General features: G+C 37.9%; 1 protein-coding gene across 1 annotated transcript in view; it reads right to left on the bottom strand.

The window, feature by feature from the left end:
- Window positions 1-3236: 3236 nt before the first annotated feature.
- Window positions 3237-13826, bottom strand: part of LOC144001768 (ras-related protein ORAB-1-like) — a 38637-nt gene continuing 28047 nt past the window's right edge. The window contains exons 2-6 of the mRNA XM_077496321.1: window positions 10715-10787; window positions 8094-8189; window positions 7091-7186; window positions 5882-6013; window positions 3237-4687 (exon numbers count right to left, since the gene is read on the bottom strand). Coding sequence (XP_077352447.1) covers window positions 4487-4687; window positions 5882-6013; window positions 7091-7186; window positions 8094-8189; window positions 10715-10787 — 598 coding nt within the window. The 3' untranslated portion in view covers window positions 3237-4486. The remainder of the gene's footprint in view (window positions 4688-5881; window positions 6014-7090; window positions 7187-8093; window positions 8190-10714; window positions 10788-13826) is intronic.

Genomic DNA, 13826 nt, shown 5'->3' with positions numbered 1-13826 from the left:
TTTCATCCTCATCTCCAGCGTGTGCGATCAGCATTGACTTACCCCTGACAGCGTTCTGTGACACGAGTTCTGGTCCGGTGTTGGTCGAGAGGAGAGTAGTCCGGCAAGTTGGCTATCGTTACGGAAATAAAGCGTTTTCCTTCAAAAAACAATTTGTGTTCAAAAGAGTGATACATTTGCATCACAATATTCTCTCCTGAAAACAAGTCAGACGCCATTACCGCCGGGCACTACTTTTCTGTTCGTTTGTATCACTGCGCGGCGCCCCGCATGCAGCTGATAGACGCGCACTAATCTACAAGTTGTCTTTTCGAAGGCGGAAGGCGCGTCTATCAGCTGTCTACAGGGCGACGCGCAGTGAACAGAAAAATAGTGCCCGGCGGTAATGGCGTCTGACTTTTTTTTTCAGGAGGGAGTTTTCTGTGCAAATGTATCACTCTTTTGAACACAAATTGTTTTTAAAAGAAAAATGCTTATTTAAGTGGTCCCAGCCAACTCGCCCATTTTCTTCTTGTCCAACACCGGGCCAGAACTTGTCTCACAGAAAATCGTCAAAAATGGGACATTGAAAAATTCGTAGCTCAATTCCTGTTCATTTTAGCATATGGGTCCAAGAGACCTTTTTTGTAGGTCTTGGGCTCCCTCATACACCTAAAAATGTTCATAGATCTTGCTTAAACGTACAACCAGGGCTGCTTCGTTAAAAATTTCTAGGGGGTGCTATTGAGTCATTTTTGTAAAAATAGCACAATCTACGATAAAATATTGCTCATTTTGCCAGGCCAGATGTGTGTACCAAGTTTCATGTGTTTCTGTGCCAGTTTAGGCCCTCAAAAATGGCATTGTTTTCTTGGCGAACAGCGCTTAGCCACGCCCACAGCGATTTGCGAAAACTCACAAACTTCGTGTTGTGATATCATGAAGGCTGAAACACTCATCTGAGCAAATATGAGGTAAGTCCAGTTAACGTGGTTGGAGAAAAACATTGAAGAAAAATCGTAAGAAAAAAAAATTGCCAGTAGATGGCGTTATCAGTAAGATGAAATACAAGTTTGTAGATGTCTTGAGGGCTGGACTCTAACACAGTGGTGTCAAACATACGGCCCGCGGGCCGGATCAGGCCCGCAAAGGGGTTCAATTCGGCCCGCGAGATGATTTTGAAAAGTTAAAAAAAAAAAAAAATTGTAATGTTGGACTAATTAATCAGCCGGCCACAATCAAAACATATAAATTTGTAATTTCACAAGCAGTCCTCAGATAAGCAATGCAACTTGTACAGGGAATCGTCCTGGATATCATTTTACACACAACTTAAAGTTACGTGGGTTTTTTTTGTGTGTGTGTTTTTTTTTTTAAATGATTATTTATTTATTTATTTTTTTAATCATAGACCGAAAAACGTGTTAAATACGAAAAAAAAAAAATCAATTACTAGTAAGGATTAGCATCCTTTTCACGTCATTAACTGCGCCACATAATGTATTCTGGGAACAATTTTTGTATATGCAAATCAGGTGGATTTAACACGTCTGGAACGTTTACCGGCAAAGTGTTGCCGCGTTCCATTTGTATTTGTGTTATTTTTCGGAACAATAATTACAGTTGAGCTCAGTAATTTAGGGCTGGCCCATGAAAATCTGCGTATAAATGACGGCAATCGTTTTTTAAAGTTTTATACCGTTATTTTACTTCACGCGGCCCACTTGGTAATATATTTTCCTCCATGCGGCCCCTGAGCTAACATGAGTTTGACACCCCTGCTCTAACATATAAACATTACATATAAAAGATTATTAATGTTAAAACAGTTTTGTTTGTGTGTGGGGGGAAAGCGTCTGCCTGTGATAGTAGAAATTGGGAAACTATTATCTGTATGCATTCTAACTGTAGTGACTGTACTAATTGTAGGAATTGGATACAGAACTTCAGACACCGAGGGGGCAGTTAAGTCATTTAAAGGCAATTTTTGATGCCCCGCCCCCGTCATATAGTATTTCGAATAGTCAAGATATTTTGCCCAGTTGTCTCAGGTCTTGAGATGATACATGGCAAGTTTGAAGTCAATTGGATGAAAAATGTTTGCAAAGAGGGAAAAAGCATGACCACAGTGAATGTACCAAAATGGGCCAAAATTGGACATTCAAAAATTCATAGCTCACTTCCTGTACATTTTAGGAAATGGCTTCCACTGACTTTTTGTGCGTCTCGGGGTGCTACACGTGCCTGCCATTTTTCGTAGCTCTAGGTCAAACGGGCCGGGATTGTTTTTTCATTTTTCTACGCTAGGGGGCGCTATAGAGTCGCGTTGTTATGACAACATAATATCAAATTTTTCGACAGGCCCGAAGAATGTGCAAAGTTTGGTGAGTTTTCGTAAATGTTTAGGATGAAATAGAGATTAATGTCAAAAGATCCGAACGATCCCTTTAAAAATAGAAAACTACTTTTGGCATAAACTATATATTAAGATGAAGAAAAAAGCTGCAAACAAAAAATAAAATAAAAATAGAAAACTGAACAAATCACATGTACTCAAGTATTCACAGCCTTTCTTATTTTAAACTACAGTAAGTTCTATTCATAGATTGCTACAGAGATGCCGCTCCTTCTCATTTTCTTCTTTCCACAAAGCATCACTGGAGTTCTCGGTCACTTCGTTGACCTGAGCCCTCCTCACAGTTTCAATGGAGGCTACTGGGTGGAATTTTTTTCCCCCCATGTTTCCCCCTGATCTGTGCCTTAAGACAATTTCTTTGACTGAGTGCTTGATTTGTGCTCTGATTAAAAGGCCTAGTGGAAACTTGAGCGATGAGCACCTGACCTCAATTTTGAGTTTAACTATAAAGGCTGTGAATACATATAAATTACTTAGGTTATTTTTGTTACATTTTTTAAAATACAGGAGATTTATTTTGTTTTTGAAAGTGTTGTGTATACTTTGGTAAGTAATAAATATATGACCAGATAACATTCATTTTATGCAGCATTACTCAGAGGTCCTCCTCATTGTTGGAAATAATGCTTTGGACTTCTTTTTTTTTTTCATTTAGAACGGTTTACACATTTTGGCACTTTGTGTTCTAGCTACTTTGTGTTCACATTCACACAAATAAACATTCATTTTGACTTCAAACTTGGACAGCATTTGAGGCTTGATTGAATATGACCTTCATTTAGTAAAGTGGTACAAAACTGTTCCATCAGCTTTATTAAAACAGACACTTAAATTCCCAGAGCGCCTTTCAAACTGAATTCAGTTGCCTTTATTATCAAAACAAGAGAACATTGTATTTATGTGCAATTCTGCACTTCGGTTACCACAATACACAACAGTTTGCAAACAAATCTTATTTAACTGTCAAATTCACCCAAATGTAGAATAAATAATTGTGTGTATTCTTTACAATGCATCTCAGCAAGAATCACGTAAGGATCTTTTCATTGTATACAGTCTGGGAGTACAATATTTATTTTCAGTTTAAGTATTACATGTAGAATCAAGACAATCCTAAGAATGCATTGAGGACTACAGAACTGACATGAGATCTGACCTATACATACTGTATGTGTGTGTACATACACACATGTGTATTCTTTTTTTTTTCTTTTTTTTTACCAAAAAAAAAAAAAAAAAATCTCTTCACCCTGTGGGGATGGCTTCTTGGGCTCAGATCATCTCCAGCAGAGTGGTGAGTTTGAGGGTTCTCAGTCAAATATCTGAGGTCTTGTCTACTAGTACTACTTGAACTACTACTATGAACAACTAAGACACTGTGCAATACTCAAACTCCCAACACCGTTGGAGAACCCGAGTTGTGGAAGATTTAAATGTACGTACACACAAACACCTGCACGTAGATGAAAAAGATTTTTGTTTGTTTGTTTATATATGTATATATATATATTTTTTCATTTACACACATTTAAGTACATATAAGTACTACAGTTGAGATGGTGAACTGTGAGATTTCTGTGGCTGTTGAACAAACTTCATATGGAGACAAAATAGAATATGCATATGCAAGTAACAGAATTACTAAAAGCCAAAAGATAAAAGGGACCTTACAAACAAACAAAAGACTTCATGAAACAGATTGTTACCAAAACCAAAATGGAATGCAGTGATGCAGCAGACCTGCGCACGCACGCACACAAAATTCTCACGAGTCTCATGAGCAGGTCGAATAAAAGTAGTCTCAGCTTACAGAGACAAAAGTGATAATGTTGTCTGGGCCAGATCAGGTGAAATAATCACCTTTTTGTACAATTTGTCATCAATGATGACAAGACGAATGCTTGATTTGTTTTTGGTAGTGTGCTACATTATTGTCCAAATACAGGCAACTTCATCTTGTTCTCACATACACGTGACTCATGTCATCCCTACCCTGTCAAGATTGTGGTAGAGTTTCGAGGAAGATGGCAGCCGGGCATACAGGCCTGTAGAATCGAGGGCGGGTGAGCAGGAGCTGCTGTCGCTTTGTTCTCAGCAGCAGCCACCCGACGAAGGCTTGACGGTAGTGCCGGGTGTCAGCTTCACATTGGGCTTGTCACCACCTGCAGCTGCTGCCCCGGGGCCCATTCTCTTTTTAATTTCTGCAGCCATAGTCATGAAGGCCTGCTCCACGTTGGTGGCATTCTTGGCGCTGGTTTCCAAGAACGGGATACCCAGAGAGTCTGCAAACTCCTGGACACAATAGAGGACAGATGCAGCATGGGAAAACTAAAATGACCAACAAAAAAAAAAAGTCTCAATAAAAACTAGACGAAGTGCAATTTCTGGAGAAATTGCGTGGGAATGCTGAAAGCTAATAGCTGAAAGATTTGAATGCATGTGGAATGCTTATGAAGTAAATTGAGAGATCCATCCATCCATTTTCTGAACCTCTTACTCCTCACAAGGGTTGCGAGGGGTGCTGGAGCCTATCCCAGCTGGCTTTGGGCAGTAGGCGGGGTACACCCTGAACTGGTTGCCAGTCAATCGCAGGTAAATTGAGATATAAATTATGAAATTTTGACCTCCTGGTTACTGGACAATGTACTTTACCAACTGTGCCACCGAGCAGTGTAAGACACCTGGTAATGATGATAAATTATATGTATGGAAGTGGGCGTGTAAACTGATACTGTACTTATAAAAAGTTCAATTTCTGTCCCATTGAAAATGGGGGGAAAGTTGATATTACAAGTTAAATTGTGCAAATACTGTAAGTAATGTAGAATTTATAATGTGAATTTTTGAAGCTAGTTGAAATTTGAACAGTGTAAATTGGAAATATGCGGGAGTTGTTACGTGGCAAAAAATTATGGAGAATAAAAATCACAATAACGTGGGAATGCTTCAGCATTCTCACAATAAATGAATTGGAGGGTTAAGAAGGGGAATAGTCAACGTTGAACTCAAGATTTAACGTGGATGAATTTTCTTGAATAACACGTGTGTATGTGGTTTTAACCCTGTGAAGCGCTTGCTAGCATGCATGCTAGCGTATATTTCAGCGTGAAAGCATGCTACCATGTTTTGAGCTAGCGTATCTTTAACCGTGCCCGCGCCCAGTAGTGTTAAATACAGAAATGGCACCCGTGACTGAGCCTGAGCCTTTTAATATGGTGTGCCTTATGGTCGTGAAAATAGGGTAATAGTTGTATACAAAATCTTTTCAAATAGGTCTATAGCAAGTTTCAGCCAGAAGTTCCTGGGAAATAGCGTTGCTAGTGAAATCATGTAATTCTTTTGGAATGCCCCCTCCTCCCCTCCAAAAATATTGAAAACAAAATCCACAAGTACGTGAATCTGGGAGTGCCAAACCGCTGGGAGGGCCCAATGCAAGAAACTTCTTTTATGTCAGATTTCTCAATTTACTGTACACAGTGCCCGTACCTTTGCTGTTGTGTAATCCACCACCTTCTTTGTCGTCAGGTCACACTTGTTGCCTACTAACAACTTGTTGACATTTTCACTGGCATAGCGGTCAATCTCCTGTAGCCATTGTTTCACATTATTGAAGGATTCCTGTGACATCAAAAAGAGGACTATTGAGAATGCACCTAAATATAGTACTCCAATTTAACCAAGTAACAATTGTGTACAATGGATATGAAAAGGCTATACACACTTGTTCAAATGTTATATATGGCAGATTTAGTTTAGGAAGGTGACAAATCGATATTAAAAATGAAGCCAAGATGTATCAAATCAAAAATAAGAAAATATATATCAAATTTCAATCAATTTCCAAACTTTTTACAATAATGTGTAAACGTGACAAATTGCAGCGACCCTTTTATATTTGGGAATGTGGTTGCGTTCACATATATTCATCATCCATCCATTTTCTTAACCGCTTACTCCTCACAAGGGTCACAGGGGTGCTGGAGCCTATCCCAGCTGGCTTCGGGCAGTAGGCCTGGTACACCCTGAACTGGTTACCAATCGCAGTCATCATCATAAAATTTAGCATTCAAATTTATGTTTTAGTTAGCACCAAGGGTTGGAATCTTTGATCTCACGGTTCGATTCTGATTTTTGGCTTTGTGAATCGATTCAGAAATCGATTTTCAATTCAAAACGATTGTCGATTCAAAATTATTTCATTGACAATGATTTCTGGATCAATCGATGGATACGCAAGACAGAATGACAAATGGAGGTATTAAAGCCATAGAAAGCAAGCTTCAGTTTTCGTTGATTATGGCGGCACTAAATGGACAAAAGCAGTAGTGTTTTGCCTTGAATGAAGACCACATTTCCCCATGCGGACCAGCGTCGTCTTGAAATCCTCAAGCCCGATTAGATTTTCAGTTCCCCATTTTCAATTCAATTCAATTTGTATTTATTTATATTACAATACAAATGACTTATTTGATAATCAAAGTAGCTTTTACTTTTGTTTTTTAATACACTAGCTCCTCCTGCTAACTGCTCGTTAGCCACTCCATCCTATGGTTCCGACTAATTCGCACTAGCCGCTCGTTGGCTGCTTCAACTTATTCCGGGTCGCTCGGTCTTTTGCCGTCGATAGTGTGTGGTGAAATCAAATGGAATACATTCAGCGCTTCAAAGTAGGAAATGCTGTGGCGTGACACTTACCTGATCTGTGACATCATACACTACAATGATACCGTGAGCACCTCGGTAGTAACTGGAAGTGATCGTACGAAACCTTTCTTGACCTGCTGTATCCCACTGTAAAAGGTTTAAAAAAAAAAGAAAAAAAAAAAAAAAAGTTAGAATTTCAAAACAAAGTTGTGTACTCTCTAAAATATCTTTTAATTGACATGTTGCAAATCACAAGTTATTTAACTCATTCACTGCCTTTGACAAGTATACTTGTCAATTGTATTTTTTAGAGCGGTGCTAAATGGGGGCGAATCTGAGCATGCTCCACTGTAAATATCAAACTTGGAAACAACTTTACTGATGCCCAACCACCGGTAGATGACATCATTGCCCCATTTTATAGGAAATAAACACAGTTTCAGAGTCCATGGGAGAAATGGCTGTATTTTGGCAAACCTAAATTTTTCTGCTGTCAATTATAAAAGAACGGGACGGGACAAAAAGTAGGGAGTCTATTCTGTTATTTGGTAGATTCGGTTTATATATAATTATTGAATGTAATATCACGTGAGTATTGGAAATGTAAACATTTTCTATAGAGACTGGCAGTGAATGAGTTAAATGTGAAAAGTTAATATTTCCTGATGTCCTATTAAAAGAGGCAGAGCTTATCAGATTTACTCCTCTCTCTGCGCCTTTTCATTAAAATTTTGCATTTTCATGTAAACTAGCGATAGAACAATTATTGGTCAATCTTCTGTAAACCATTTTTAACATTATTGAAGGGCTACTGTGGGATTAAAAAGAGGACTATTGAGTATGCACCTGACTATAGTAGTTGAATGTAAAGCGCTTTGAGGGCCTTGTCAGGTGGAAAAGCGCCATATATAATGAAGTGTCATTTACCATATAAGAATTTACGACTTGGCTAAATTAAATTTTAGACCTGGGATGAAAATTTGGGTGTTTTTTTTTTTAATTAACAGGGAAAACTGAGCACTTCAGAGTACTTGACAAATGGCGTGTTACGTACAATCTGAAGTTTAATGGTCTTTCCATCTAGTTCTATGGTCCGTATTTTGAAGTCCACACCAATTGTGCTGATATAGCTTTCTGTGTACGTATCGTCCTGGAGAGAAAAAAAAAAGAAGAAAAGATTCAGTTACTTTCGGTTTCACTACAGACATACACAAGCAGGCACTCATATACGACACATTCATCTTAAAGTTATGTTCTGTAGGGCTGGGAAAAAAAGTCGACTTGGTCGACTTTAAAAATAGGCCGACTGGAAAAATTTAAGTCGACGCTCCGCCCGAAACCATGTTTGCGCCGCCGCGGTCCATGTTTCACACGGACCTTTTATGCCTACGCGCGCATCGCCACATACTGTTGCCTACTCCTGTCTGTGCGATGGAGGACAAAGTAAAAAAAAAAAAAAAAAAACTCCTGTCACACCCCTCAAAAAAGAAAGAAGGTGTCCAGAGTTTGGGACCATTTTGAAAAAATTGAGGGGACAAATAAATGCAAATTATACACACTAACAATGGCCTACCATAGCAGCACATCATCGATGTTGCAGCATGTAACATGGAAACATCCATATGCAACACTTGAAGAAAGCAGAGCAAGGTAAGTTTAGTTTTTATTAGTGTGATAATATTGCTATTTAGAACGCAACGCACTGCACTGTATTGCTGACTTGAACTTGCCGTTTGACTCTTAACTTAAAGGCACTGTCTGCCAGTTTCACTCTGGAAAAGGCACTTTTTAAATACAGGATTTAAACAATCAAACTACTTCTCAATTTACAGATCAGGGCTTGTCTTCATTTCTGTTGGTGAGTTTGTCCTAAACCCGCACCCCCCCAGCCTGTATTTTACCATTTTGTGTTTGTTTTGTAAACAGCGGGACGTTTCTGTGGGAAGACATATTTACAACCCTCCAACCAATCGCAGAGCGGGGGGGTGGCGAGTCGCAAACGGGGACGGGCGAACGTGTCAGCTGCGTGACGTCACTCCTGCGGCAATTTGAAAGCACGCACGGATTTTTTTTTCTTCGCTCACTCATTCACACACGTAAGCTTCTGTGAGTGAGTGAGTGAGTGAGTGAGTGAGTGAAAAAAAAAAAATCCGTGCGTGCTTTCAAATTGTCACCCAGCTGACACGTTCGCCCGTCCCCGTTTGCGACTCGCCACATTAATGTGCTCAAGTAAAACAGATTTAGTAGTAAATTGGTGGTCTTTGAGAATGAGATTGAGCTTCCTCAAAACACAGGAAAGGAAGTTAATGTTATAAACGCCCTAAAAAGCAATATAGGGCTGATTAAGATTTAGATTATTATAAAATAAAAAAATAAGATCCTGCACTTGGTTAAAAAAAAAAAACAAAAAAAAAAAAAAAACAAAAAAAAACTGCTTATCAAAATATAACATGCACATGTCATGGATAAAAAAAAAAAAAAGAAATAAGGAATAATGGGTATTTGTGCATACGTTCAACATTTGCAGCCTCTAAACTAAAACAATAATAATAATAAAAGTCGATTAGTCGTCAAATATATGAGAAGTCGAGTCGATTTTTTAAAAAGTCGTTAGTGACAGCCCTAATGTTCTGATATGTTCTGACCAAGCAAATAAAACCACTTCTTAAAACTATTGTTTTCTGAACTACTACTTTTAATTCGGGGTGGGAACCTCTGGGTATCTCACGACGAAACAACGCTGATGTGTGGAACCCGGAAGTCGGAAGTCCGACTACCCAATTTGTAGCTATATATATTGCACACATTTATACATGCATTTAGTCCGCACGTCCAGCATGCCGGAAATTTCTCAACCAGAGATAAACCAACATGATGATACAAGAACCACAGAGGAAACAAAAGAGGAAACCGATTACTTTATTCCGTGTGGTGAGTGACATAAATAGAATGCTTTTTTTTTTATTGCACGTAGAAAGCTAAAAGCAGAAATGACGTCTATTTTCCTAACGTCGTGCTTATGAATGGGTGTGACGATCTCTCGATACTTTGTCTCCCGATCAATTATCGATATGCCTACGTCAAGTATCGATATTTTTAGTTAATATACAGTTGCTATAACGGCTCCATTGTTCATTACTTATTGAGCAATCACTTGACGGGCCACTAGACAGGCCTCATAAGAGTGGCGGGGAAATATAAGGAGGTCTTCAGGCGAAGAAGACTCATGAGCCTAATTTATTTGTGTAAGACATTTATCTGTCCAGCAAGTGACTCAGTTTTTAATATGTTTCTATTAAAAATGTGTATATATCTTCAATTTTAACGTTTTTAAAACTATTCTGTGTTTTGACTTTTTGAAGCACACAATTTCTGAGGAATATTAATATTGATTTAATTAGATTTAATATTTAAGTAACATAATGACCATGTATACGGACTACGGAGTAAGTGTGTCCGCCACGCATGTAAACTGTTTCTCTCGAATCTTTCAGAAACCAGAATTCTGATGTTAACCCGAACATTGACTGCGTGTAAACATAACCTGTGTAATCGCAACCCTTAATGCATTATTTTCCATTTCGACATGGATGATGCACTAATTCAGAAATTTGTGATAACTATAGACTTAAGAGGAATTATATAAATAAATCCATATTTTCTGGAGAATCTTACCGCAAATCGGAGCAGGAGACAAGATTTTCCAACACCAGAGTCACCAATCAGGAGCAGTTTGAATAAATAGTCACTGTAAAGAGAAGACAGAATATGTTGGTGAATACAACCAACATTCAACGTAGTTGTCAATTATTTGTCTATCAATTAGTTTAGTAGTCAAAAGTTTGGCTAAGAATTACAATTTATAACCACAGACAGAGAGCATTCACACACTTAATCAAGAAAAATGTGATACAGAAGGTGACACCCTCTTTAATATTCAGGCCAACATATGTGACGTGTGTGGAGCAGGGATGGAACGGTAACGGCAATATTGTGATATTGCAATATTAAAACTGCCACAATATGGTCGTTGTCATGTCACGATATTAACTCATTTGTTCCCAATAACTTAAGTGTTTTTTTTTTTTACGTTTTAAAGCCCCAATGTGTAGCTCACGACCGCCATCTATCGGTCAAACAAGATAATGCAATGATTTTAAGCACACGAACTACGGCGTCCCAGAGAGACCCTACTTCAACAGCCTACCACCAATTTCACCGGAACAGAACGCAAACAACTTCTGGTATTCCCTCGAGTGATGACGTAAGTGAATTGCATTTGTTAGACATACTGTACAGATCCCTAATATTTGTGATTTAGTCATTTAATTTCAGAATTAATATTTTTGTCGGCATTGTTAGGAAATACTGTACGTCAGCTAATGATAATGGCTATCTATGTTCATATTTGTTAAGGCAAATAAACTATGCAACAGAGAACACACAGTTATGTTATATGTTTTATATACATGTGGACCATCTCAAAGAGGGCGAGGAGGGGGCGAGAGAGACGACGAGGAAGAGAACGCGGAAGTGAACGCGGTGTCTCGTAACGTACAATTATGTCATCATGGAAAAATAATTCCATTCGAGCATGCATGTGAATGGCTCAAAACATACCTTTGCTTGGAATATGTGGTATTTAGATTACATCGTTTGCTGATATGTTTAGTATATCGTACAAAAATAATGGTGTTAACTGAACTACACATCTGCAACTCAGACTCGTAATTCCCCCCGTGTCTTGTTGCTACTAACCACTCAGAAAAGTGCTGCTTACAAAAACATTTGAAACCCTTTACTCAGATATCGATTTGTCACCATGTTGAACAATTTTACCTAATAAATATCACTAAGCAACTTAATTAGTTTTGATTGAAGATACAACAGCTTCCTTGTACTTCGATGTGCAGGAATTTACATGGCTTTCACAAATAGTCTTGCTCATATAATAATGTACTTCATTGGCTCAGTGACTTTCAGTTCATTGTTTGGTACCTCATCTGACATACAATTGTTACCTTCTTGCAGAGACTCGTACAGGAAATGACCATGGAGGAACATGAAGATATCCAAGTCCAGCTGATAGACTGACACCAAGAAATACTTTTTGACACATTGCTGACACATCAGCACCACCATGACTTCCTGTACCTGGATCCCAGACTGCAGCACCTTGGTGACTTGTGGCAAATAAGTGACACTTTCCCAGATCCTCGAGGACAATACAAAGGTTTTTTACCTGGCATATAATTACTCCATGTCTGACACTTGTTGTTGTAGTTTGTATAACTTGTATATATTGTTGTTGTGTGTTAATTTGTACATTTTGAATAACTAAAAAATACTATTTCCTTTGGCGTCAACATGCAGTGTTCATTCGACACCTAACCTAACACTATTTTACATGACTAGAAATGTAAAACATCAAAAGCCTGGAGAATTATTATAAATGCTTGCAATGACAAGGAATTCTTCATTGGCCAATGAATGTAAGGTACTGTACATGAAAATGAATAAATAAAATAAAGTAAAATAAAAGTCTACATGAAATGAACATATTAACTAAAAAAAAAAAAAATGCTGTTAGAATATAATGAGCTACATGAATTGCAGTTGTTCCAGAAATTTACCAATACGCTGTGCATTTCAAAATATGGAAAATAGACATACAGGTTTGGGCCAAAGGTAGTGTCACAGAGCAAGTATGTGTTGTACACAGCTAAAATATCTGATTACCTCAATACCATGATGTTTTGTTTTTGTGTGTGTGTGTGTGTGTGTGTGTGTGTGTGTGTGTGTGTGTGTGTGTTCTCGTTTTTGCGACATCGTGGGGACTGTGACCTGACTGGTCACAGACCGGTGGGGACTCATTGCACGGTGGGGACCAAAAATGTGGTCCCCACGGGCAAATCCACTTTAGCGGCTTCCAAAGTCTATTTATAGATGCCTGATGACGTATTCTAAAAGGTCCCCACAGGACAGAAAATGTGTGTGAGTGTTTTTTTTCCGATGCGACCCCAGTGGACAAAAAGCAGTACTGCAAGTCCACACCAGGTAGGTTTTCTGGTTTTGTGTATCACAACTGGACTACTCAGTTGCGCCCCCTGATTCATGGTCAAAAGTGGTATTACACTTTGGAAATACATTTTAAACCTTGCGCTTGCTTGACCAAAGGGAATATTACTTTAAAAAAGTAATTAGGTATAGTTGTTCATTACATGCTTAAAAAAATAATTGAGTTATAATTGAATTATTTCATAATAAAAGTAACATTCTTATTACTTTAATAATAATAATGATAATAATGAAAAACAACAACAACAATAATAATAATAATAATAATAATAATAATAATAATAATTTTATAAAAGGAATGCAAATTATGTCCAAGCTGGTGTTTTCATTCATTTTTGTCAATACTTCTCACACACGCCTCACTCCATAATGACATGACATAATAATAATCATTAAATTTGGAATGGTGATCTATGTTCTACCACTGCCAAATACTACAGCAATTATAATGATAATAATAAAAATAAAATTTATACTGGATATATGGTGATTTGTGGCACATATGTCATCTACAGCTAATTTGTAGACAGTCCCTCCAGGATTTCAATGGCATTTTTGGGCTAAAATAATAATAATACTAATAATAATAATACTAATAATATATATATATATATATATATATATATATATATATATATATATATATATATATCCATCCATCCATTTTCTTGACCGCTTATTCCTCACAAGGGTCGCGGGGGCTGCTGGA

This window comes from Festucalex cinctus, chromosome 14 (assembly GCF_051991245.1).
Source record: "Festucalex cinctus isolate MCC-2025b chromosome 14, RoL_Fcin_1.0, whole genome shotgun sequence".
Taxonomy (NCBI): Eukaryota; Metazoa; Chordata; class Actinopteri; order Syngnathiformes; family Syngnathidae; genus Festucalex; species Festucalex cinctus.
This window is presented reverse-complemented; position numbering and strand designations above follow the sequence as displayed.